This window comes from Accipiter gentilis, chromosome Z (genome assembly GCF_929443795.1).
Source record: "Accipiter gentilis chromosome Z, bAccGen1.1, whole genome shotgun sequence".
NCBI classification, from domain to species: Eukaryota; Metazoa; Chordata; class Aves; order Accipitriformes; family Accipitridae; genus Astur; species Astur gentilis.
Window position 1 is genome coordinate 35,134,896 of NC_064919.1, and position 25,170 is coordinate 35,160,065.

General features: G+C 45.8%; 2 protein-coding genes across 3 annotated transcripts in view; both read right to left on the reverse strand.

The window, feature by feature from the left end:
* The window catches only part of LPL (lipoprotein lipase), a 64,673-nt gene extending 54,090 nt beyond the window's left edge, over positions 1-10,583 (reverse strand). The window contains exon 1 of the mRNA XM_049795279.1: positions 10,538-10,583. Within this exon, the coding sequence (XP_049651236.1) occupies positions 10,538-10,574 (37 nt within the window). The 5' untranslated portion in view covers positions 10,575-10,583. The remainder of the gene's footprint in view (positions 1-10,537) is intronic.
* The window catches only part of PSD3 (pleckstrin and Sec7 domain containing 3), a 120,588-nt gene continuing 96,436 nt past the window's right edge, over positions 1,019-25,170 (reverse strand). For both annotated transcript variants that reach the window (XM_049795262.1, XM_049795264.1), the window contains 4 exons: positions 21,269-21,426; positions 20,250-20,394; positions 16,896-17,039; positions 1,019-10,794 (listed from right to left, as the gene is read on the reverse strand). In XM_049795262.1, coding sequence (XP_049651219.1) covers positions 10,582-10,794; positions 16,896-17,039; positions 20,250-20,394; positions 21,269-21,426 — 660 coding nt within the window. In that variant the 3' untranslated portion in view covers positions 1,019-10,581. The remainder of the gene's footprint in view (positions 10,795-16,895; positions 17,040-20,249; positions 20,395-21,268; positions 21,427-25,170) is intronic.

Consider the following 25,170-nt stretch of genomic DNA (forward strand, 5'->3'; position numbering starts at 1 on the left):
TCAAGATGGTCAAACGTTCACACAGGTCTTGGTAAGAAAAAACATGTCTTCCTGCCATTGTCTCCAAATACAAGCTGCCAGCCCTATTGTAAAGCTTCTCTATGCCCCACCTGGTATTGGACACATCCTCTTCATTTGCTCTGTTACTCTCCACACAGTATCCTATCTTCCCACATTGAGCCATGTCCAATCCAAGAACTGCAAGCACAAGGCTATTTGCTTTCTGTGTGTTGTACAGCCTCTTTCCTCTTACTTTGGATAGCTATCATTTCTTACTCACTCCCACCTCTGTCTTTCTGCACTCCCCCGTTTTCTTTAGTGTCCAAATTTTCTGCCTCTCATGGGTCCTTGCTTCCCATCCACCAGGCCAACAGCAATTCCCAACCTTGACAGTGCCCTCAAACAAACTACCTCATAAAAATTTTGAGATCAACTCCCAACCATTTCTGAAGAGCTGTTTGCTGCAGCTTCCCTCTTCCAACCCATGTGCAGTAAACCCATTTTTAATCACCTAACTCTCTTCCTGGTGTGTCTTCCCAGCTAAGCAGTGGTAACTCTGCAGGCCACACACCTTGTAACAGCCCAGAGGGGAAGCCACCTCTTGCAGAGGTGCAAAGGGAAGAGAGACACGCTCCAGCTGCCGTCACACAGGGCTAGTGTGCATGCAGTACCAGCTCCGCTAGTTACCCCAACAACATGCCTCCTCACACTTCCTTCGGTAAGGAGCGTTTGCTATGTATTTGTGTGTGGCTGCAGTGGCAAAGATATTCAGGTCCAGACTGTGTTTCTCTAAGGCAAGCAGTACATGCAGTCTCCAGCCTAGGAAACCCTGAAACTGCTGATTGCCAGAATTCAGAAGGGTGCACCTGGGAAAAGGCTGCACCAGCTAATTGGTCTGTATCTTCCTGAGCAAGACAGCCAGAGGCTGCTGTATGAGCTGGTAAAGCCACCTTCATGTTCTTACTCATAGGAAGCAACAGTAAGGACTCCAATAAAAAAAACATTCAACTGCAGAAGATGAAATACATTTGGTTTATTTCTTTCTAAAGTTTGTACATATACATATATCATTATACATATGTGAGATCCTTCACTAGGGTTGCTTGATTTCAATTACATAAAAATTATTGGGAAGCTTGCAGGCTCTCTGTTGCCCGTAAGCAACGTTTATTCCAACTTATAAAAACACAGAGGAACAGAGTTATAGTCAGGAACATGGACACAAGAGAGAAGTCTACTTTATATCTCACAGTCTCAATACATCAAAGGCAAATTATTTGTCTGTATACCATAGGCTTACTTTATCAGCAATGATAAAATAGAGGAAAATATTTATATACAGTCACCTCAAGTGAAAAATAAAGCAATGTAAACTTAAATTCCAAAATATTATTTTAAATGATATAACAATATCCCCAAAAGTCCTTCTTCCAAGAGGAAGAGGACTGATTAAGTGCCTTCATTTATCAGGAAATTATCATTCTAGTACCAATTACATGAAGCAGAATAGGGAGGGCATCCTGTGGTACCTGTAGAAAAGAGTGACAACTCTGCTTCAGGAAAGCATCTCTGTGTAAGCAAGTATATGTTTGAGTCCTTATGGACATCAGCAGCACGTGGAAACATCTCCCATGAACCAGGGCTTGACTTAAGTCTGCACAGCTCTGACTCTGACCACTGAGGAGTATGCTTTCCTGGCCATGCACATTCCCAGGGACAAAATGGGGTGCCCCGTTGGTAGGACAGCCTCAAACCTGAGACGACGACCACCCCAAGAGTCAGAGCAGCAAGTTTCACGCTGCTGGAAAAGATTTAGTGACTACTTCAATGCTGCTTCACAGCAGACCAAGAAGTTACCACAAAGCAGTGAGACCGGGACTGCGTCTCTAGTGTGTTGCATGAAAAACACTCCAGCAATTCAGTTATGAGAGTAAACTGAGTTCAAGGTTATCAGAAGCAAGGTTCCTACACTTGGCAAAAGGGATAGGAGGCCACCCAGAGGAAAGGTTTTGCAAGGACTGCTGTCAGGCCCTGTAAGGTTAGGTCTGCACACAGGAGATGCACAGGGTGTGTGTGTACACACATGTGCAAAATGTTTTTCTGCACTACCACAAGTTACTCTTCCCATATGGGTACCACACAATGATAACTGAAAATTCAGTCCCCTTTCTCAGCTTAAAGGAAAATAACACTGCAACAGCTCAGGTGGAGGGCAAATGACACTCCTAACTGCGACTCTGAGCGCAACAGTGCTCACCCTCATCTTCCCACTACATCACTATGGGAGGCAGGTAACCCAAGAAAGAAGCTCAGTGCCTGAAAAAGGATTACAGGATTACAGCTCGCCCAAAGCAAGGTGATGGGGATGTCTCTCTTCATTCCATCCTGAGCTGCAGTCCACTTGGGTCTTAGTCCTGCAAGACACAATCATTCTGGCCATGGTCCAGTGAAGTACAAAAGCATGGCTTCACTGAGGTTGCTCAAGTGCTTCAAGGTAACTGCATAAAAGAGTTTTATGACTCCAGGTAAGAATCCCACCCTTAGGCTTTGTTCTCCCTTTCCAAGGAAAATGCAGATAATGCTAGTGTTGCCCTGACTAGAGCACAACAGGAAAACCCACTGGGTTTCTTTATGTCTTTTTACTTCAACCAGCAACTTTTTTAAAGGTTGTTTAAACCTCACAAGGGAAACCTCTGGGAGGTCTACGAGATGCCCGAGAACGATATTCCAGCCCCGCTGCTCCTTTCCCTGCTGATGAGCCAGACATTCTTCTGGAAATCTGTACAGTTGCAGAAAGAAACCCTCACTACTGCTGTACAGCTGTATCTGCAGGAGACATCACAGGCACCTGTCCTGCTTGGACACTTTTGGACATGATGTCCCCTTGCTGAATTTTCACAGAGTGAGGTCAACATTTTCAGAAGTAAAGCTGTGTATTAGATCCCCAGAGTGTGATTTTCAGAAGAAGTCAGCACAGATGCTCCTGGTGCAGGCATCGGCTGACATCAACAGGGACAGAGTTAGCCCAGCGTTAACCTAGCAGAAAATGCCACCCAGTAATCCTTGCTTAGACTCTCAAATATACGCCTTTGCTTTCAACATGCAGAGCAACAGGCAGCCCCTGGTGGACAACACATGGAGATCAAGGCAGCTCAAGGGATACCCTAAATCTGCGAAAGCTCTGATGACTGTTTAACCTAATTTGAGAACAACTAGAACAACAAGCATCCTAACAAAGTTTGCAGCTGCTGAAGTGCTTTGACCAAAATAAGCCTTAGAAAAGAACAGCAGGCTTTGGAGTGCTGAGCCACAGAAGCCATACTATACCTATGAAATACATACACACATCTATAGGCATCACTTAAACACGTTCACCAAGTAATGTAAGCCTCAGATTGTACCTCACGCAAAGAGTAGTGATTTTAAAGTTTTCAAACTGCCAAAAAACTCTGTTCTTTTAGCCAAGTTATAATCTCCTCACGCAAAGAGCAGTGATTTTAAAGTTTTCAAACTGCCAGAAAACTCTGTTCTTTTAGCCAAGTTATAATCTCAGCCTCGAGTAAGAGGACATAGTTGTCATGAATATGTACAAATTAAAAACCCCACACAATCCACCCCAGTTCTCATCCTACAGTCTTTATGAAGTTTTCATAAGTGTGTAAGTGATTTAAGACTTATATCACCAATAGAGTTTGCACTGTGCAGTGACACAGACTGGATATCATCAATCTCCCTTCTCCCAGCAAGAGGCTCAGGGGAGTCAGAGAATTTTGTGTCAAACAAGCCTCCATGACAGCTTGGCTAGCTTCTCTGTGGTTACACCAGGATATTCACTTGGCCCAAGGTAAAGCTGAAACCTTGCCTGCTTAGATAAAAATTATCTTGTTGTGCTGGTCTCATTCAGGTGAGTTACATACAGAACCACTGCTGTAGAGTGGCTACTAACTACAATGGTTTATGTCAGAGAAAAATCCTGCCCTCCTAGTCTGTAACACTTTCAATCCTTGCCTTGCTAAGTGATGTACTTTTTCTCAGTCCAAATAAGCCTCTGGTCTGTACCCCAACTGATTCCTGGCACACATTTAACAGCAGATGCCATGGGAGCTCCCTTATTGTTTAAACATTTTTAATTTTTACAGAGTATTTCATTGTTCAAAGGGGAGGACAGACAATGCTTTGGGCTGGGCTAAATTTGCTCCTCCTGACCACGGGAGCAAAGTCAGGTCATTGGTGCAGCCTTGGGGAAAGCCGTTGCTTGCATTTGCTAAGGGAAGTGCTCTAATAAATAATTAAAATACAGCTTCAATGCAGCTAACAAAATGAACAAGTAAGGTACCTTCTCTCAGGCAGGGCTGAGCCTGCCTCCTTTCACTGTTCAACTGGATGGTGCCAACAGGAGAGCAGATAGTCCCAGACAGGATCTGGACACATTTCCCAGGACCCATCCTCCTTACTCTTATTTAAACCAGCCTCCTAACAACAGGACTGTGGCACCCCTGCATGAGGGTGCTGCTGTCACAAGGAAGAAAAGCAGCAGGTGGTATGAACAATTCCTCAAGAAGCACAGTGTAGGTGGAAAAGGAAGCCAGCATTTCTAATTACCCCCAACACTGACTGAGGGCAATGCTCGAGCACACAGTACCCAGCAGGTGACCAGCCAGGGAAGGTTGCACTGGCTTTCTGCCTGTCCTCCAACAGTATTGTTGCCTGTGCACTGGTGCTCAGCTTAGGTGGTACCATTTCCCTGGAGGCTGACAAAGCCTCTTCTTGCTGGAGCAAATGTTCAGGTCTCATATGGTGAAGCAGCTCACTATACTACACCTATGCTGCTGGGACAGCTCTGGGAGAGAGGAGAGGAGGCATACTGCTTCTATATGTACTAAAAATATCCTCTAAAAAGCACAAGCTGGAGACCAGCTCTTTCAAAGAAATTTCTGAGATAGCTTATTTGGCTCACCCCTCTAGGCAGCCTAGATATCAGATGCTGGGAACACACACTGGGGAGCTCTGGTCATGCTCTGGGGAAAATGTGTACTTCATAACTGCCCTCAGAGCTGATGTCATGTCCCAGAGCCTGGGGAGAGCAACACTGGGGAAAGTTTAAACAAGCAGCAACCTGGAAGATTGCTTTAGATAAGGTGTGTATACTGCCTTTGCCTCTACAAAAGCAGCCGGTGTTTCCAAGAACCTGGATACCACCTCTCCGTGCTTGGGGGACACTGATTGAAAAAGGCTTTTTTAATTTTTATTTTTTTTTTTTTCTTTTACACACAGCTCCCCAAAAGGTTGGAAAATTTATGACCTGATTTGGAAAGTACACAACTCCTTGCAAAACAGTCTTTCAGTTTCCCCACAGCACGGCTTGCCTCTACCTCTGTGACTTTCGGAAAGGAGACTAGGGGGTCCTTGCGTCCCTGCAGCATAACACCAGGGGATACAGGAGTCTGAAACTCCATCTCACACCTCCCAGCTATAACTGTGGCTGGAAACACAGGCTACCAACGAGCAGAATGAAAAAGCTGTTCACAGGGTTATCCATTCAACACAGCCCTGCTACAGAGCAGGTTTTCTCAAGGCAAGACGGGACAGTCAAATTTTCTGGATTTCTGCAAGCATGGAAGAAAAGAGACCTGTTATACAGAAGCAGCTGAGGTGCTAAGATGACAGACAGGAGCAGCTTGACAGAAAAGGAGGAGGAGCTGTCAGACTAACTGCAAGAAGGCCAAAATTGATTTAGGGATGGAGAATGCAGACACGGCAAGTGGTGCACCGTCTGCAGAGAAAAGCCTCCCTTGCTTTCAGGGAGAACATTGCCATCTAATGCCTCCAGATGCCTGGTGATAACCCTGCCACCTTGGACTTTCTCCACTGCCATAAGCACCTGTTCACTGAAGGGGCTGCTCTAATCAAGCAAGAACCTCACTCCCCTATCGGGGAAAGGCAAAACTATTGTCTGTTTCAAGTCAAAACAACCAGCCTTGTCACCAGAAGGCACTGGAGCTGTGAAAAGTCACTGAACAATTCCAGTCTCTGGAGGTCTGCTAGTCGAAACTCTTGCTCAAAGCAGGGCTGTGCTGAGCACCGCTGTCCACATGAGCCCCCAAACATGGACAAACCGCACCCTGGGAGCAGGTGGGATCAGAGGGAAAGTGCTTAAGGGATGCGCTGTTACAAGCCCTTAGAAAGCTTCTGGTAACCATTTACAAGTGGCTGGCTACAGATGAAAAACTGAGTTGGCATCATAGCTGAATGGCATTCCCCCACAGCTCCACTGCATTAATCACTCAGCTGGCTGACTTATCTCTCTACATCAATTAAAGACACAACATAAATACTAGATTTAAAGGCTGTAGTCATGTTCACTGGTCCATGCGTGACTTATCTGCAAGATGCACACAAACACACAGCTAGCCCAGAGATTCTCTTTCACAGCTGCTGCTGCACGACAAGCATCTCAACCAGACCCCTGCATCCTGCTGACTCACAGAGGACAGTGCAGTTTTGGCTTTGGGAGAGTATCTCACCTGCTTTGGTTGCTGAGTGGGAACAGGGGAAGGCAATTTTGTCCTTCTCCCTCGCCTCTCTGCTGCCAGATGCAGACCCAGCGAGGTCCTCTCCTGCCTCTCCTCCCTCAGCCAGAGAAGAGATGGTCCAGCGCCTGGAGGGTTAGCAACCAGCAATGCTTCAGAGCAGGATAGGTCCCTCCAGGACCTCTCTATGCATCTGGAGAGGGGCGGATGCGAGGAGCCTTTTGTCCCCATCCTGCTCCCTTCCCTGCATCCCCCCTCTCAACATGCAGGCAGAGGCTTTGCCTGAACGACGGCTGCATGCCTGCAGCAGGGAGGATGGCAGGGAAGAATGACACCTTCCTGCATCGCCAACGCAAAGGCTGGCTTGCACGCACACACACTCACAGTGGTTTGCCAGGAACTCCTGCTCACACTGAGCACCCCCAGAAAGCTGCAGGCTCCTCCATTGATACAGAGTTCAGGTGCATGGTGGATCCCAGAGGAGAGCTGGAAACCAGCAGGGTATCCTTACATACTGCAATAAGAGCTCCTGAGTCACAGAGGTCAAGCACTGATCTCTGCGAAAGGCAAGCATTTCAGCCAAGAAAGGCAGGGTACCAGGTACCATGCAAAGCTATCTGGCCAGACTCTCAGTGGTGCCACCCAATAATATGCACGCTGAGACCTCCTGAGAATCTGCACCCATCCTTTACAATAGCATCAGGGAGGAGAAAAAAGCAAATTACAGTACTGCTCAGCAGATGATCCTATTCCCAAGGGAGTCCAAGAGCCTTATTCATTCACAACAGGATCACCTTTCTCTCTTGGCCTCCGAAATGTGCATTTTCACATGGGTGCATGGGATGCCTAGAATTTATAAAGCAATGGAGCAAAATGGTGTTAATTAAAACTGGAGCAGAACCTGACAAATTCTCAGTAAACTAATCTGCACGCCTCAGCAATCTGACTCGGACCAAGAGTGTTCCAAGCTCAACAAATGTTTAATGACTAAAAAAACGCAGTGAAAAACTGCATTTGCTAAGCCCAGATGAAACTTAAAAAAAAATATACCCTAAACTGTTTAAAAGTATACATGGAAATAGAGAATAAATAATGAAAAAAAGTATTATCATTTTTGCAGTTCACTTTTTTGACTTTTCGTATTGCTTCAAATCATCTCCTTTGCAATGACTTTGAAGAGGAATTATCCAGTTTCTGTGTCAAAGCTGGGAAATGCATTTTACAGGAATAATTTCATTCTGAGCTCAGGAATTTAACTGCAGTCTACAGCAACCAGAATATTTTAAAAGCCAGGGAAAAAAAGTCAAATGCCACCTCTTTGCCTTTTAAAGCACTGCACTCCGTAATCACAAGAGGTTTGCTGGGCATGTTCCAGCCTGCCTTCAAAAAGCTCACCTAGACAACCCTGCCTTGACGGTCAAGCAGGACCCACTTACAAATCTGCACATTTTTTTGTTTCTGCTGCATGCTTCCTAACACCATTATCTAAAACAGGGCAAGTTTTCTTCTCAGATGTGCATTCAGCATTCCTCGAATGAATTTCTTCTACTTTCTCTTCTGCTTGTTTGTTTTAAACCACCAGAGCACGATGAACAGCTGCAGGTATCTCCTGGCTTTGTTTCCCCTCCATGAGCTGTTGATGTACCATACTTGATTAATTCAAACAATCTCTCCCAGTGACCACTATCATGCACCTGTCTACACTGAATCTCCTAACCCACTATGCTGTACCACATCACTTTGGCTCCGGCAGAAGAAGGCATCGCACTTCTTCAAGAAGAGGACTGAACGTTTGCTCCATTGTAGTAAGCATGCACAACTTCTAAAGCCCCAGCACTTGGGGAAGCACTGACAGTTTCTATTCAGGACTCTGCAGTTTTTACTGATGTTGCCAGGGGTGGGGGGCAACCTCCTGGCTTCTAGCACAGAGTGGTCACAGGTGCCAGTCGTGCACATGTCCCAGTATCACACATGGAAACAGTCCCATCTGGTTTTGCTGCTGGGCTGCAGCTGCAAGGATCAATTTGCTCCAACACCTCCCGGTACCTGAGACCGCAACATGTTCGTTACAGCCAAGGGTGAGCACAACACCGGGAAAGCTGTTGCATTGTGGTCCTCAGTGGGGGAGGCAAGTCATGCAGCCCCTGTTAACGTCCCTCTCTCTTCGATCACTCCCTGACCTGCCCACTAACTGGCAGTTCAGTAAGTTAGATTAATTGATTTGGACCCTTTGGGAAGTCTGGCAGAGCACAAATCCACTCAGGTCGTAATTTTTTTGATGTGTGGCCCTTCGACTACTTGGGCTAGAAACACCAGCGCATTTCTAAACAGCCCTTGCGTTGATCTTGACATTTCTTTATGCATTAAGAATCACATCCACCAGGAAGGCTGCCCTGTGCCAGGCACAACAAAAATACAGCAACAAACAATTTTCAACTGGCCTTCAACATTCTCTCCCAAGGTGCTCTGCAGAAAAGGCTAGTTTGGTTGTCCTCCACATAGAGGAAGGGTGAGGCAAAATGGGAGAGACCAGTCCGAGCTCACCCAGCAGGCCAGAATCAAACCTGAGATTAAAAACCCAGGGTGTTAAGTAACAGGTGAGCCAGCACTCTCTGCAGAGCCATGATGCTGCCCAGGCAAGAGGGGCTAGGAAGCAAGAAAATGATTTCTACATCATCTTTCTACTCCCTGTGCCTGAAGACTGCTGGCCACCCTGAGGGTCTGTGGCACAAACAGGAGGCTTTCAGGTACGGAAAGCTCTCCTCATGGTGGTCTGTCCCTGTCCTGCGCTCCACTCTGAAAGCCTGGCACAGGGTATGCAGGAGCTGCAAGGCAGGCTGGTTCCCTGTGGGTGGAGGGTAAGATCTGCCACAGCTGAGGCTGCCCTGTGCTGGCCTCCAGACACAGAGTAGCCAGGACAGCACCAAACCCTGGCCCACAGTGAGGGCACATCTGTCCCCTTCTCCAGTCTGCACCAGCCTCTTTCATCTATATGTGAGCTAAAGCAGGAGAATGGAGAGCTGAGAAGAATCTCTTCCTGAAGAGAAAAGGCAAAGTGCTTTGTCACTAGCAGAGAAATTGCGAACACCTATCTGTGCACACCAACAACGAAACTCCTAGAAGGGGGAGTATCAGGGCACGATACATCATAAGGCTCTACATAGCAGCTAAGTGAGAGCGTATAGTTAAAAACTACACAGAGGCCCTTCGTCTTTAAATTACAATACTAATGGCTGACACCTACAGCAGCCTCCTCCGCAAATAAATTTAAAGCCCAGGTAGTCATTCCAACTGGGTAATGCCTAATCTCCCTGACCGCAGAGACAGCATGGGTTTGGATACTCCCCAGCCTGCTAACTCAGGAGAATACTCTTTGCTTGGAAAGAAGCAAACAAATTATTCTAATGCTGTCACCCCAGCATTGCCAGCAGTTTCCAGGTTTCATTCCTTTGCACTCATGGGTCCAGAGTCAATGCAATAACAATAAGCAACAGTGACTATTTACTGTAGCACCTGCTGCTAAGTACCAGCACCAACATGCTCTGCATTGTCAGGAAACCAGTGTTCCCAGCACCCTAGGCTCTAAACAGCCTTCTGCAGCTGCCTGTTTGCACAGCTTTTCTCACAGCTACAGCTTGCATTCTCAGCACTGCAGCATTTGTCCAGTTACTTTTCCCACCCACCACATAAATAAAGTGACAAGTGACTTGAGAGATGAAAGCCACGTGCCGATGGGAGGAGATAAATGGGGAAGAGACAGTAAATATGTCACAGCGCTCTACCCCTCCCCCAGCTCCTTTAGAAACAGAACAACACAAAAAAGTCCCGATGCTTCAATTGCTAAATGATAAATTAACAAAGCAAAGCAAAGCAGGAGCAAAGACATCTCCCACAATCTGCACAGAAACAGCAAAATATACAATAGAAAATGTCACTAACACCCCATTCAGGCAGATGCACTTATTTTTTGTGAATGACAGGTTATTAAATGAAAAAATTTTGACCACCGGTACTTTGCTGCATGGCTGTTCCCCCAGCTGTCATTTCCACCCTAAGTGACCTTCTGCTTAATGCTGGGTGTTTCTGGCCTGTAGTCCTTCCTCTCCGAGACATTGCGTTTCACCTTGGCACTAATTGGAGACTCCTGATTCAATGAGGGACTCGAGTGGGATTTCTTCAGTCCTGGCGCATCATTCTCTCCTCCACTTAGCAGCTCCTTCACCCCTTCTTTCAGGAGACCAACATAAATCTCATAGCGATTTTTCTGAGAAATGAAAAGAAAGGCCCAAATCAGTCTGGAAGAAATTTGCAGAAACGCTTGAGTCTGGGTAACTTAATCGTTTCTGCTGGCCTTGAAAGCCAGGAACCTCATATAGATGCAAACAATGGTGCCTGATGTGGACATGAACAATGGTGGCTAACATAAATTACACTGAACGAAAAGGATTTCAGGCAGGCTGAGCCCAGGGGTGCTGTGCAATTAGAGGCACTCAGTTCTGCAACACACAAATCCTGGTGCTCTGCTGAACAGTGGCTCCCAGCTAGTCGGAGCGCATGGTGATTTCCAAGTAACACTACCAAGTGAAAGCTTCCTGACCTTCGTCACGCTGAGTCATATTCTGTGCTCACACATATTAACATATTATGTGCCCCACACAGGCAGGGAAATAAAGTGCACCAAACTAAGAGACAACAAAAATCCTGCTCTGGTTGGCTACAGCTCTCCCCTGTGACCCTGTACTCCTGCCAGCAGGTACTGCTTTCATTGCTTCAGCCCACGAGGGAGAAACCAACGCAGGGTCCTGCTAAGCTTAGACTGTACCAGCTTGGCCACCACTGAGCCCGTGAGAGGATGCTCTGCAAGGCCAGACTTTAACAAAAAGGAACAGATGAGAAGGCTATGACAGCAGCGCAGCATGTTCCCCTGACAGGGCCACTCATGGTGAATGAAGAAGGTTGCTCTCTGTCCAGACACTTGTATTTTCCAACTGGAAAAATTTCGCTTTACTATGGCCCATGCCTGGAGCAGAGCTTTCCCTCTCCAACAGGAAGATTTCACTCTGTGTGCCACAAGTATGTCTTTCTGCACAGAACATCTCAGCAACCAGCAAAATGAGGGTACAGGTAACAGAAGATCCCTGCAGGCCCTCAAAACCAGAAGCTGGGGCAGGAGAACCTGAGAACAGAGCAACCCACCTCCTGGGATTTGTTTAATAATCTGCCTCTGACATATCCACTAAAGACATGGTGCAAGCTTTGTAATTAAAGTGATCTCAGTCAGCTGGGAGCCAGGGAAGGAGGACTTAAACATCTGCACTGATTGTTAATTTGTATTTCCAAGTGGCAAAACAGCTGCCAAACTATTATGTTCCTGACAGAGGAAAAGATGTTTAAGAAAAGTTCTTCCAATTTATAATACAATAATAAAGTTCTGGTAACAACACTTCAAGGCCAGGAAGTAAAAAAAGCTGGGTAACTGTTTTGAAGTGTAGAATATAAAGGAAAAAAAAAGGAGAGAACGTGACTGGGTTTCCAAAGAGTCCTTTGAATAAACAAAACCTCATAGAGGAGGATCATAAAAGAATCCACCTAAAAATTAAACAAAAAAGCATTCTTATCAATTCCATACCTGGAGCTCCAGCTCCACAATGTGAGAGACAAACACATGAAGCAGGTAAGATGTGTTGTTCAATAAAAAAAGGAAATGGAGAAACAGCAAGCAGAACTCTGATGATGCACCAGACTGATGAAAGACTCATCACACAATGAACGGGACACTTCTGCAAAAAAGGAGGCAAGCCAGTGCTCTAAGCCTGGGATCAGCACAATATTCATGATGGGAGAGAGGGCCTTCACTGCCATACAGACTTTGGTGTTTTGTTGGTCCAGTAAACCCCACCAGAGTCACAAGACGCAGCAATCAGAATGGATATCCAGGACCAGCTTCTGCGCTGCATGTCTGCCAATGGCCATTTTGCCCTGGATTTGTGGGCCCATGATTCCTATTGCAATTAAGCAATGCCGTTGGAAGTTTCTATTTTGATTTCAGTTGCAACAAACTTGCTCTTTCAGTGATCTGACATTTAAAGGTAGGTATTAAAGCTGGTGGTAATTTTTCCTTAAAAGAAATTAATCTGGAAAATTCTGTCAAGAAAGTAAAACCACAAAAGTTAAAACCATGCAAAAGCTTCTGCAACATTATCTCTGAAGACTGAATGCACATAATAAGGCGAAGATGAGGTAGCCACCCATCAAATTTCTGGCTTCACTTCTCACCTGACAGCACTCAAAAGATGTGTCTCAAACCGTAAATTTGCTGCAATGAGCAACCAATCATCTGGAGCTGTACTTCCTCAGACAGCAAGCAAAGAGAAATGTTCCTTCTTTAGTGTCTACAAGCAAAGATACCAGCAAGAAGAAACACTCCTGGCTGCATCCTTGAACAAGGACCAGGCATCTCCTGGTTCACCTCCCCTCAGCAGGAAACACCATCTTGCTTGTCTTTCATCAGGAACAAGAATGAAAGGAATGCCGGTGGGTGAACAAAAAGGAATTGCAAGGGCCTACAGAAAAGGAATCTGGCTTCTTTGCTCCTAATGGGACTACGCTGCTTCCATTGGGACTTGCAGGCCCTTTTGGTGTGCTTCTGGAGATGTATCAGTATGGCCCTTTGTACACAGATGCTAGGTCTGGTCTGCAGTCTCAGCCTGAAAGAGCCAAGTACAAAAGACTGCCTGCCTCTTGCCCTTTTGCTTTGACCCCATGCAGCAAAGTCTGTCACCAGCTCCTGCCTGACCCTGACCAGACTTTGTTCTGAAGGGAAGGTGAGGAAACTCCAAAACCAGAGGAAAGTTTCCATTCAGGATTTTCATATAGCTCACCTTTTTTTTTTTTTTTTTTTTTACTGCCAACATGGCCTGCAAAATAAGTGTGAAGGTAACACAGCATTGCACAGCAGCACCTTGAATCACCAGCTTTCACACGCAACTGAAGTTGGTGCCACTGCTTTTCTGCCTAGACAGGCATTCCTGCAGTGCTGATCACATACCTGAACTGCACGGTTTGATTGCTGTTCAAGGCTCTCACTAGGGAAGAAGGCATTTTTTGTTTCCTGGGCTGTACTGGTTCTGCTTTGTACTAAGGTAGTTAAGGAGTATTTCTCTAAAGACCACCATGATAAAATTGACAGAAAACAGAAAAAACCCACAATGATCTCCTCCTCCATCAATCTTTCTAAAATCATCTAACACTCCAGCCTACATTTCATCCTAACTCACCACGCTTCTAGAAGTGATAGAAAATAACCTTTGTGTCAAGGACCCAAAGCCAAGAAACTCTTTGCTCTCCCAAGTTGCACAAGACCCCTTACAGCGTGAAAGTGTGTGGCTTGCTCTGCACATGCAAGTGCTGTGTTCAAAACCAACAGTGTGCCATTGATCAAAACTCTCTGATCTTGATTGTTTAGCCAGTTTCCAAACCACCTTACTGTCCATTTCCTAGTCCACCCCACTTTATCAGCTTTCCTACAAGGATGTTAGAGGAGACAATGTCAAAATTCTTGTTAAAGTCAAGAACAAACAACATCCACTGGTCTCCCCTCATCCATCACACCAGATGTCTCATTGTAAAAGGCTCATGTTGGTCAGGCATGATTTCCTCTTCATAAAGCCATGTTGAGTACTCACTATCACCTTGTCTTAAAGTGTTTGGAAGTGATTTCCAGGAGAATTTGGTCATCACCTTCCCACGGACAGAGAAGCAACTGACCAGCCTGTAGTTCTCTGGACCTTCCTCCTTGCCTTTCTTGAAGATAGGAATGATGTTTGCTTTCCACCAGTCCTCAGGGACCTCCCCTGACCACCATGACCTTTCAAAGGTGAGAGTGACCTTGCATTGACATCATCCAGCTCCCTCAGCACTCATGGGTGCATCCCATCAGATCCTGCAGACTTGTGTATGACCAGTTTAGGTATTCCCTAACTTTATCATCCTTCACCAAGGGTAAGTCTTCCTTGCTCCAGATTTTCCCACTGGGCTTATGTATTTGTGACTGCTGAAGGCTTGTCTTACCAGCAGAGACCCAGACAAAGAAGACACTGAGCACCCTGGCCTTTCCCTGTTCTTTGTAACCAGGTCCCCTGCCCCATTATGGGCCCCACCTAGGGCCCATATTCTCCCTAGCTGTCCTGCTGTTAACATACCTGTAGAAACCTTTCTTCTTGCCCTTCACACCTTTTGCCAGATTCAACTCCACATGGGCTTTGGCTTTCCTAAATGCAATCCTACATGCTTGGACAGTATCTCTATTCCTCCTGTGTCACCTGCCACTGCTTTTACCTCCTGCACACTTCCTTTTTATGGTGGAGTTTTGCCAGGAGCAACTTGTTCATCCATCAAGGCCTTCAGCCATCTTTGCTTGGTTTCTTGCTTGTCAGGGTGAGCCATTTCTGAGCTTAAAGGAGGTGATCCTTTAAAAGTGACCAACTCTCCCAAAGCCCTCTTCCCCCAAGGCCATATCTAATGGGATTCTTCCAAGCAGTTCCCTGAACAGGCAAAAGTCAGCTCTCCTGAAGTCTAGGGTTGTGATCCTACTTTTTACTTTGACCCTGCCTTTCAGGATTATGAAGTCCAACATCTCATCATCACTGTTGTCATGGTTGACCCTGACCTTCATATCCCCAACCAGTTCTTCCTAGTTTCTAAGTGAGAGGTCCAGGAAAAGTGCCTCTCCTTGTCTGCTCCTCAGTCGCCTGTGTGAGGAAGTTGTTGTCAATGCACTCCAGAATATGCTGGATTGCTTGTGCCCTGCTGTGTTGTCCCTCCAGCAGATATAGGGGTGGCTGAAGTTCCCCCATGAGGACCAGGGCCTGCAAACACAAGGTTTCTTCCAGTTTTTTGAAAAAGGCCTAGCAGACAGCCACCACAACAATACCCATCTTGGTGTGCCCGCTAATCCTGACCCACAAGCCCTCAGCTGGCTCATCACCCTTCCTTAGACAAAGTTTCATATGTACCTGCTACTCACTCACATAAAGGGTGACTCCCCCTCCTTGCCATCCCTGTCTGTCCTTTCTAAAAAGCCTGTATCCACTCATGACAGCACTCCAGTCATGTAAGCTATCCCATTACCTCACTTTAGCCCTGTTTCATTGATCATGTAGTCTCTCCTGTTCACGTTATTGTGTACCCTTTGCTTGCCAGCCCTGTCCACCACTTCCTCATTTGATTGTTGGTCAGATCATTTCAGGTATGTGGGATGTGGAAGAAAAAACTGGCCAACTGTGTTGCCTGTACAAAACAGTATCAAAACATCTATGCAAGGCATCTCAAGCTCACCATATGCAATGCAGCCCAAAGCTACAGCAAAGTTAAAGCCAACACAGCAGTTACAACCTTCTGCAGAAGCAAAAGTACACAACCAGTCAAGCCCAGGAGTAAAAAGAGCTCCTCCAAAAGAAATTCATATAACACATGGTGGGGGGCTTACAGTTGTGGAGGCTTGCGTTGGCTACAGCATCTCTTCTTGTGGCCTCTCCGGCTTTTGTCTTATCTGCTCTTTCTCTTCTACAGACTATGGATTTTCCTTGCCAGGCAGTGGCTATCTAGAGTAGGATCCTTTCAAAGCCAAGGCAACATTGACTCACAGTTCTGGGGGAAAAAGCTCAAAGGTGCAGGCATGAAAAACACCAGGCACCTGCTGCGTTGCCAATCCCCTCCCACATAGCCCTACAAATATGGCAGACACCATGATCGATAAAACATGCTGTCAGATACTCAGAACAATCTCCTAACACAGCTGCCTAAGTTGCATCACTCAATCCTGTGATCTTTAATTCTACCCTTTTCCTGCTTGTACGGACATCCAGCTCACTGGTACACAACACAGATACACAGATGGCTCTGATGAGGCATGCCTATGACAACAATTTTAGAAGGGCAATTCTTTCAGAACATACAATGGAAGACAATTATCATGATCTGCATTACTGCAGAATGCAGTCATTCCGTAAAGATTGAGGTGCCAACACACTAGGCAACACATAGTATTACAATACGAGACAGCTCCTGCCTTGAAGACCTTACCATCTCTTCAAATAGATATATCAGGCAAGGACAGAGGGTCACATTTTTACCCTCCATTTTACAGATGAGGAGCTAAATTCATGGATAAGGTTAGAGGAAATCCTTATCAGAAAGAGGAGCCACATCCCAGCTTCTGGGATTGCTGTGACAGACCTGTCTAACAAGAACATACTCCTTGGTGAAGTAAGGTGAAAAATGTAGAACTTTAGGACTGTACCCCAAGTATAAGACCAGGTGCTCCATTTGCAGTAAAGTAAAAGTAATAAAGTTTCCCATACATACCTCAAACTCCAGATAGTGGTCCTTCAGTTTGTAATCGTCTACTTCCTTGCCTTTGAGCTTCTTGTCAGGAGGATAGGAACGATGCTCGGCAAGCTCAGTGGAGATCTGCTTCAACTTAGCTTCATGGGACTTCAGCTGTTCATCCTTCAGAAATACATTAGGCACTTAAGCGACTGAATTATTTATCTAAAATATTCGATAAGCAAAGGAAAATAGAGAGATGTCTGTACAGTAACACCAAGTAGTTTCTTTTTCTTTCTCTCCTTCTTTCCTTTTCTAGTTTTAATTAGATTGATAAGGTCTGTTATCCCAGAGCTCTGTCCCCAACAGCGCTCTCAAAGGCACCCAAGAAAAGCGGCTAAGTTTGCAGAAAAACTCAGCGGCTTGCAGATGCCACTGGGAAGGATAGCAAACCTGTCATCCCTCACCCTGCTGAGAGCAACAGAAGCAGCTTGCTGCAGAGCTTTACTTTACTGACAACATGACACTTCTGCTCTAATACATTTTTTAGCAAACTAATTAAGGCTGTTGTGTATGTAGTCAGACCAAGGGCAGAATGAGACAGGCGAAGACCCTGCCTCAGGTCTTCGCAATGTTCTAGGACAGAAAGGACACAGAGTCAGGGCCTTTCCTTCCATTTCTGCACTATCAAACGCTCTCTGGTCTGTGGTTTCCATTTGTTCAGAACAATACAATGCATCCAGAAGAGGAAGGGCTGTCCAATCCCCCAAAGGTATCTCGTTTTGCTAAGCTGCTACCAGCTTTTATCCCACTGTGCAGTTGGATAAAGTGAGGAGCTGCTACTCTCCCTTTCTAAGCAATTTCCTTTATCATAATCCCAGGCCCACTCACTTCCTCCAGTCCATCTGTCAGCTAACCTTCCCTCAGCTCAGAAGGTTTCCAGCTCCTGCAGCATGGCCTTCTGGCCATTTCTAGGCTTGGATCTGAAATTATGTTTGAATTAGTTAAGTCCAAAATATAGACATGAACATGCAGATCTCAGTGACTTAGCCAGAGTCGTAACAGCAGGTAGTACCCAGCTCAGCTCCAGTGTATGTACCTAGCCTCAGAGGAGGGGATAGTTGCCAGTAGTCATCCCCCAGTGGTGTGGCTGCACAGCTTGCAGCTTCAAGCCTAGCTTGGACTTGCCTGCACTGCACTGTGACTCACACCAGGGACGGAGCCTCCCAGCTCACTGAGCTGGAGCTGCAGAAGAGAGCAGAAAGGGGGAAAACTTGTACAGAGGATCATAGTTGAGCTCCAGCTCATCTTGCGTTTCAACTTTTTTGCAAGAGAACCAAAGAAAGAAACATGTGGGATAATTTGCCTCCGCCTATACATGGTAGGGCTTGAACCACTCGCTATTGGCTGCCAAAAATTCTTGTTGCTGTTAGTAACTACCCTGGATCTGCCTGCTCTCTCTATTAGTGCCCAATCACTCTTTACATAGTGCTGAATCTCTGGTCCCAGTGACATCCTGTTGCAGTGAGTTCTACAGCCTGATAACAGCAGGTCTTTGAGCAGCTATTAATTTGGCACTTGTAATTTCCAGGGCAGCAGCCCTTTGGAGCTTTTGTGTGTGCATGCACATTTTCAGAAAAAAAAAGAAAAAAAAAACCCTAGCAGATCATTTCTAGACTGGTTGTTCCTTTATATATAGCTTTGTCACATCCCTCTTTGGTTGGGCTAACCAAGATCAGACACTGATCTGCTTTTGAAAGCAAACTTGGTGCAATGATCTTGCACAACCTGTCATGTCCAACCTCCTTCCCTCACCTGTGTTAGGTTCTCACTGCATCCTGACTTCTGCCTGACCAGGAACAGGCCCTTTGAAGAAGTACTGTCCATCATGATTCAGCCCACAGAATCCTAAACAGCAACCGCAGGGATTTGACAAGTCATATTTTTTTGTCTGCCAAATGAGAAGCAGCCTGCTGGCAGCTTTTCCACACTGACAGATAAAAGCAGACATGTTTCTGCTTGCCTTTGAATTTATCTGCTTTGAACACTTAACATTCTTCTGCCTTTAGCTAAAACAGCTTATCTTATTCCACTTTTCGTGTCTCCCCTTCTTTCAGGCACAAACCACAGGGCTGTGTTCTATTTTTTTCCTTTCCAGATTAAAAGGAAACAGTGAGGCCAGGAAACAACATGCTACATGGAACAATCACATGGAACAACGATGAGTAAAAAAGCTTTTTTTGTTGACTGGGGGTAAATTATTGAAGCCCCATACAGTATTTTAAAAAAGGTATGCATGAGTAAAAGGTAAAACCACAAGGATGAGACAAGTTAATATTATTCTGTATGAGACATGTTTTAAACTTTAACCTAGAATAGAAGATGGGAAGTCAGTCACCACGCTGTAAGAAGAAAGGCTACTGGATGGGGAGCGAAGTAACAGGGGTGACATAAAAACACCACCCCCTTAGAGAAATGCAGATTATGAGATACTGGTTTCTAAGGAGTGTTGCTAAGCTATGAAGATGGCCAAAAAATACATTTAAGAAGCCATCCAGCATGGGCAGATGACTTCAAAATCTACAGGAGGTTACTCATAAAGTATACACCCAGCATTGGGATCTATCACCTCTGCCACTCCGTCAACCTGATCAACGCAATCAATGTTGTGTTCCTGCCAGTGCAGGAGGAATTGCAGGCATGCATCACAGCTCCCAGAGTAAACAGAGCTATGGGCACAAGCATCAGACACAGCCAGTCTGAAACAAGCAGAAGCATATGGTTTTTCGTGCAAGAAGTAATAGAGCTGTGAAACTCCCTGCCACAGGATGTTGTGGAAGCTAAAAGCTTATGTGATCACAAGGGGAGACCAAAGACATTCATGTTAAGAGACAATTTATAAATATACATTAAACAGGAAATCCCTGAGCTCATAAGGGTTGAAGTCTGGAAAAGTATTGTGGGAGAAATATAATTGATGTATCAGCTTTCGCCTTTTAGCACCCCAATCGGCCAAAGACCAGGAGTATGTCAATTTCATCTTAAATGAGTAGCAATAAACACTCAAATTAAAAAAAACACCAATCAGTATTTGAAGTATCCTCTGCAGAGACATAACCATGGGATGAAAATTCTGTATGTGGTACTAGGAACACTGGTGATTATTTCTTTTCTTCAAAAATATAAACCAATTAATTATATTCAAGTCCGCTCCTTCTCCCCCCCACTTCAAATCTTGCATCAGGAAATGAGCAGAGATTTACTGTGCAAGCCTTCTTCTTCTAGGAATGCTCGTGGCGACAGCCACAAAACAATGCCAAGGACCACCTGTCCACTTTCCAGCCAGCCAGAGAAATCGCCATCACTTATCCTCTATATAAATAAACAGCTCACCTGAGATAGCTTCGTTGTGGTGGCTGGCAGGAGCGGGCGACTGAACTTCTTCTGAGAGCCAATTGCCGCTGGAAATGGCGGTGCAGAGAAGACAGCAGCCACACAGTTAATCTTATTGATCCAAGCCTGCATTTCTTCTTGGCTCCTGGGGAAGAAACACGTATTAAGCACCTGCTGACTCAGCCTCCTCTACCTCTTTTCCACCCCTTCAATGGCATTTTAAAAAGCAAGAATAACGAGAACTGGACAAGTCTTAAGAGTCTGCTCAGTCTTCTGGTCTACCTTTGCAAGTGATTAGTGTCAGGTGTCTCAGTCACAGGCTGGCTGGCTCATGATTAGGTCCGTAACTCACCCTAGCATGCATCTTTTCCTAATCCAATTCAAATGACACAGGCAACAGAGCCAACCAATGCCCTGATTCAGACCTATGTCCTAAGGTCTCAGCTGTGCTGGACACCACAGATCTCTAGGAGGTTTCTACGTGGATCTCAGTAGAAAAAGGCTCACACACAAGACTGATGCACAGGTTTTTAATGTCAGAAGCAAAAGGCAGGTCATCTATTCTGTCTGGATATCACAGCCTGAAGAACTTAATCAAATTATTCTTGTATTAAATAGTAACTTTGTTTCTGACCAAAGCGTTATCTTCTAGAAAGACATCTGCCTAGGACCTGATGACATCAGGAGACAGACAATCCAAGACTGCCTTTGGTCATTTGTTTCAATGATTAATCACTCTGACTGTTAAAAGTTTGTGCCTTGTTTCCAAATTGAATTTCCTGCATCTTCAGCTTCCAGCTGCTGCATCTTGTTATGTGTTTCTCAGCTAGATTAAAAAGCCTCTTAAAACCTGGTGTTTCTTTCTCATGAACTACTTTGTGTACTCTAATCAAATCACTACTTAATCTTATTTCTGATCAAATAAACAGATTGAAACTCTTAAGCCTCTGCTTTAACCTGTCTGGGCATGAATTTACCCCTCCTTCAGCAATTGGCACAAATCAGAAAAGAGCACTTACTGGGCTTGGAAAAGCAGGACCCTCCAATCTGCTGTTTTAAGCTTGAGGACATTGGGTTTCTTCTCATAGTCTGTTGCCTTGGATGCCAGCGCATGATGCACACTAACGGCATTCTTCAGATCTTCCTCTGACAAAGCCTTTTCTGGCTTGTATTCATCCTGCAGGAGTTAACAAGAAAAACGGCATCCAATTTCTCCATGTGCTACTCCTTCTTCCTTAACTGTCCTGGTTTCAGCTGGGATAGAGTTAACTGTCTTCCTAGTAGCTGGTACAGTGCTATGTTTTGAGTTCAGTATGCGAAGAATGTTGATAACGCTGATGTTTTCAGTTGTTGCTAAGTAGTGTTTAGACTAAATCACCTTCTCATGCCCAGCCAGTGAGAAAGCTGGAGGGGCACAAGAAGTTGGCACAGGACACAGCCAGGGCAGCTGACCCAAACTGGCCAACAGGGTATTCCATACCATGGGATGCCACATCGAGTATAGCAACTGGGGGGAGTGGGGCAGGGAATCGCCACTGGGGGACTAGCTGGGTGTTGATCAGCGGGTGGTGAGCAATTGCACTGCGCAGCATTTGTACATTCCAATCCTTTTATTATTGCTGTTGTCATTTTATTAGTGTTATCATTATTCGTTTCTTCTTTTCTGTTCTACTAAACCATTCTTATCTCAACCCACGAGTTTTACTACGCTTCCTGATTTTTTCCCCCACCCCACTGGGGGTGGGGGTGAGTGAGCGAGCAGCTGCGTGGTGCTTAGTTGCTGGCTGCGGTTAAAACACGACATCACCCTAGGGAAAAACCTTGTTCCATAGTCATGGATAGTATTAAAGTATATGAACTGCATACAACCTGACTTGAGCACATGTGGTTTCCGCCACCTTTAACATCTTTTCCTTTCTCTTTCTTTCTCTTTTCTGATCTCTTTGCAAGGGAGAGAAGTAGTTCAACTACCTGCTTGACAGGAAACAGGGTAAACGGGGAGTATTTGGCTATCACAACAACTGTGGACTATTTGTCTTCATTTCAGGAATCCTTCATGGCTAGCTCCCCACCTCCACTGGTTCCTGCTTGGGTTCTCAGCCTCCACTGCTCCATTTTTATTTTTCTCAAACAACTACCTTTGTATGTCCTCCTAGGTAGGCCCTCACACATTAGAGAAGCCTTCTTATCAGTCTCCACAGAGCAAATATAGCAACCTCCTTCAAATCTCTCTGCTCAGCATCTGCAAATGGCAAGCACAGCACCGTCCAGGTTTTTGACACAACAGTACCAGTCCTAACACCAAATGACAAAAGAAGGGAGTCAAACTCCTCTGTGTTGCAAGTGTCAGCCTAGGAGCAGTCTTTGATCTCCTGAGTGATAGAAGCTGGATGAGGACACAATCGCGGTGTAGCCACAAGTTCAATTTAAAGCCCACCTGACTATAAATAGCTCAGGAAAGCCAGGAGCTTTTTCAAGGAAAAGTCACTTGCCAGCAATGCTGCGTACGCAGTTTCTGAAAGAGAGGCCAAAGGAGTCTGCAATTGACTCCATTTCTCCCCCTTAGTACATCACAGAAATCAGTCTCATGTGAAACACCCACCAAGGGAAGGGGTGTGACAGCTGCAAAACAGAGGAATAATTCCCTGCAGGCATGATAACTATTGATCTCTCCACTTGAACACAAGATGGGGTTTAGCAGGCAACAGAGTGCAGGATGCAGAGCATGTGCAGGGACAGCACTAGCTTAAACACCTAGAGAGGCACCCACCCCGGAGAAGAGCTGGTTAGCATGCATGAATTGGTTTATAGGGCTTATCTGGCAGCACACACGCCAGGGTTGCAGCCAGAAGCAACTACACTACTGCCGAAGGCATCTGTGCCCTCGGCCAGGCTGGGTTTGGTTGGCGCTCTCCAGAATTAGTTTCAAGGGATGGGGAGTCACCAGCTGTGGTGACCACCTCCCAGCAGGGAGGACAAAGTGTCCTGCTTCTCTGCCACACCTCATCCTTCCTCACAGATGTGCAGCCAGTGCAGGCCCAGAACTTGCTAACAAGACACAGCTAACCAGCTCAAGATGCAGCTAACCAGCAATACTGTCACAGCACTACCTCCACTTGGTGCCAGACAAGCGCATAATCCACCACAGATCTAGCAGGCCTAGCAGAAAGGCAGAGCACTGCTGCACAGGTGACCAAAGGGTAGCCTTCAACCTAAACATTTGTGACATAAGGAGTTTTCAAAGTCTAGTGGTGAGTGAAGCCGTGTCCTTCCTCTCTCATAGCTTGAGTCCCAGCAAGCTTTGGAGGGATCTCCATATCATGATGGACTTTGGCTACTCCCACTAAAGGCGCTCGCTAAACCTTCCTCAGGGAAGATCTAAGAAAGTCCCTAGCTGAAGGACAAAAACTGGAGGAGGCTGTCCAACGTCTGGCCCAGCCCCATCTTGAAGATGAAGGAAGCAAGCCCCCAGGTCAAGTCCCTCCCTTCACGGGTTCAAAAGCTGATTTATTTTATGGTAGTTTGGGGGGAAATGACAGGCTCCACTGTCCAGGAAGACTGGGAAAAATTCAGGGCCAGGAAATGAATTTAGAGAGACCTCAGAAACATGATATTCTAGCTTTCCTCAGGTTACCACCTAGATATAGTGTCAGCTATCGCCTTGCCTGTTGCCTCCTAGCTACCTCTGTGAGATGCATCCAACGTCCACAACCCGCTCTGGTGTCTAAACCTGTTCCAGAAGAACTCCACATTTGGGCAGTCTCAGAAGCAGTCCTGGCTGAGAACCCCTCCTTACCGACAGAGAGCATTCACGATAATCCCTGCTAATCCCACTGGTTCAGATGGCTGCAATCTACCTTGACAGCTGGGGCTCTGCCAGCTTCCCCAAAGGCACTGATCAGCATACCGGAAATGTCTCCACGTCGTTGGCCAGCCTCAGAGAAAGCTGGAAGGACATGAATGTGCTGTCAAAATTCCTCCTCTAAGGCCTCCAACTCTTTTCAGCTGGCAGGGAATGGTAAGACAGCAGGAACATCCGTATCTCCCATGCCATCAAGGACAGCAAGTGCTCTGATATGCTGGGTCAGCACGGTGATTGAGATGAAATGGAAGGCAGCTCACTAAAGTTAGACCAAGACAGTGGCAAGAAATATATGAGGAGCCAGAAAGGAACTGTGACCTCTCTATCAACTGAAGGCTGATGTGAGTGCTGTACACAGCGCAACAACATGCTGAATTCATCTTTCTCAGACTCCTGGAGAATGACTTTCCCACATCCTGCTGACCCGGAGTCAGCATGTTTCTAAATCCATTTTTGATAGTCCAGAGAATGGCATTTGGCTTTTTATCAGTCAATGTACTGTAGGTGGGTATCTCCACCCAGTTGCATGTGATGGCTGCAAAATTCTCTTTCAGGAAGTCTCATCATAAAACACTTTATATCATTCTGGACCCTCTTTGGTTTTTTTACATTTTAATAGAGGAAAGGCATTTGAGAAAAGTTATATAAAAATACCTGAAAGGCCGCAAGATAATAAAATGCCACAAAGAGCAAAGGTGTTGCAAACCCCACAGAAGAGTCGGAACAAAACACGAAGGTCCATGTCCTGCACTGCTTGCCCAGAAGCAATTTCTAGCAAGAAAGCAAGGTCAGCCTTATGTCCTCTCCTTATAAACCTCTCTTCTGTACGCACATCACATCCCATGTCAGTCTAGTGAACAGACATTCTGTCAAGTGCCTACTTTGCAATTTCCTCTTGCTGTGAACAGAGGGCAGGAAATTAACCTTGGCCTGAGGATGCTGAGAGACAGGGCCAACATCCCAAACATGTCAAACCTCTCATTTTATATAATACTGTGCGGGCATGTGTAGTTGGCTCATTGTGAACGCTTCCACTGAGACCCCCCGGTGGCCTCTGTG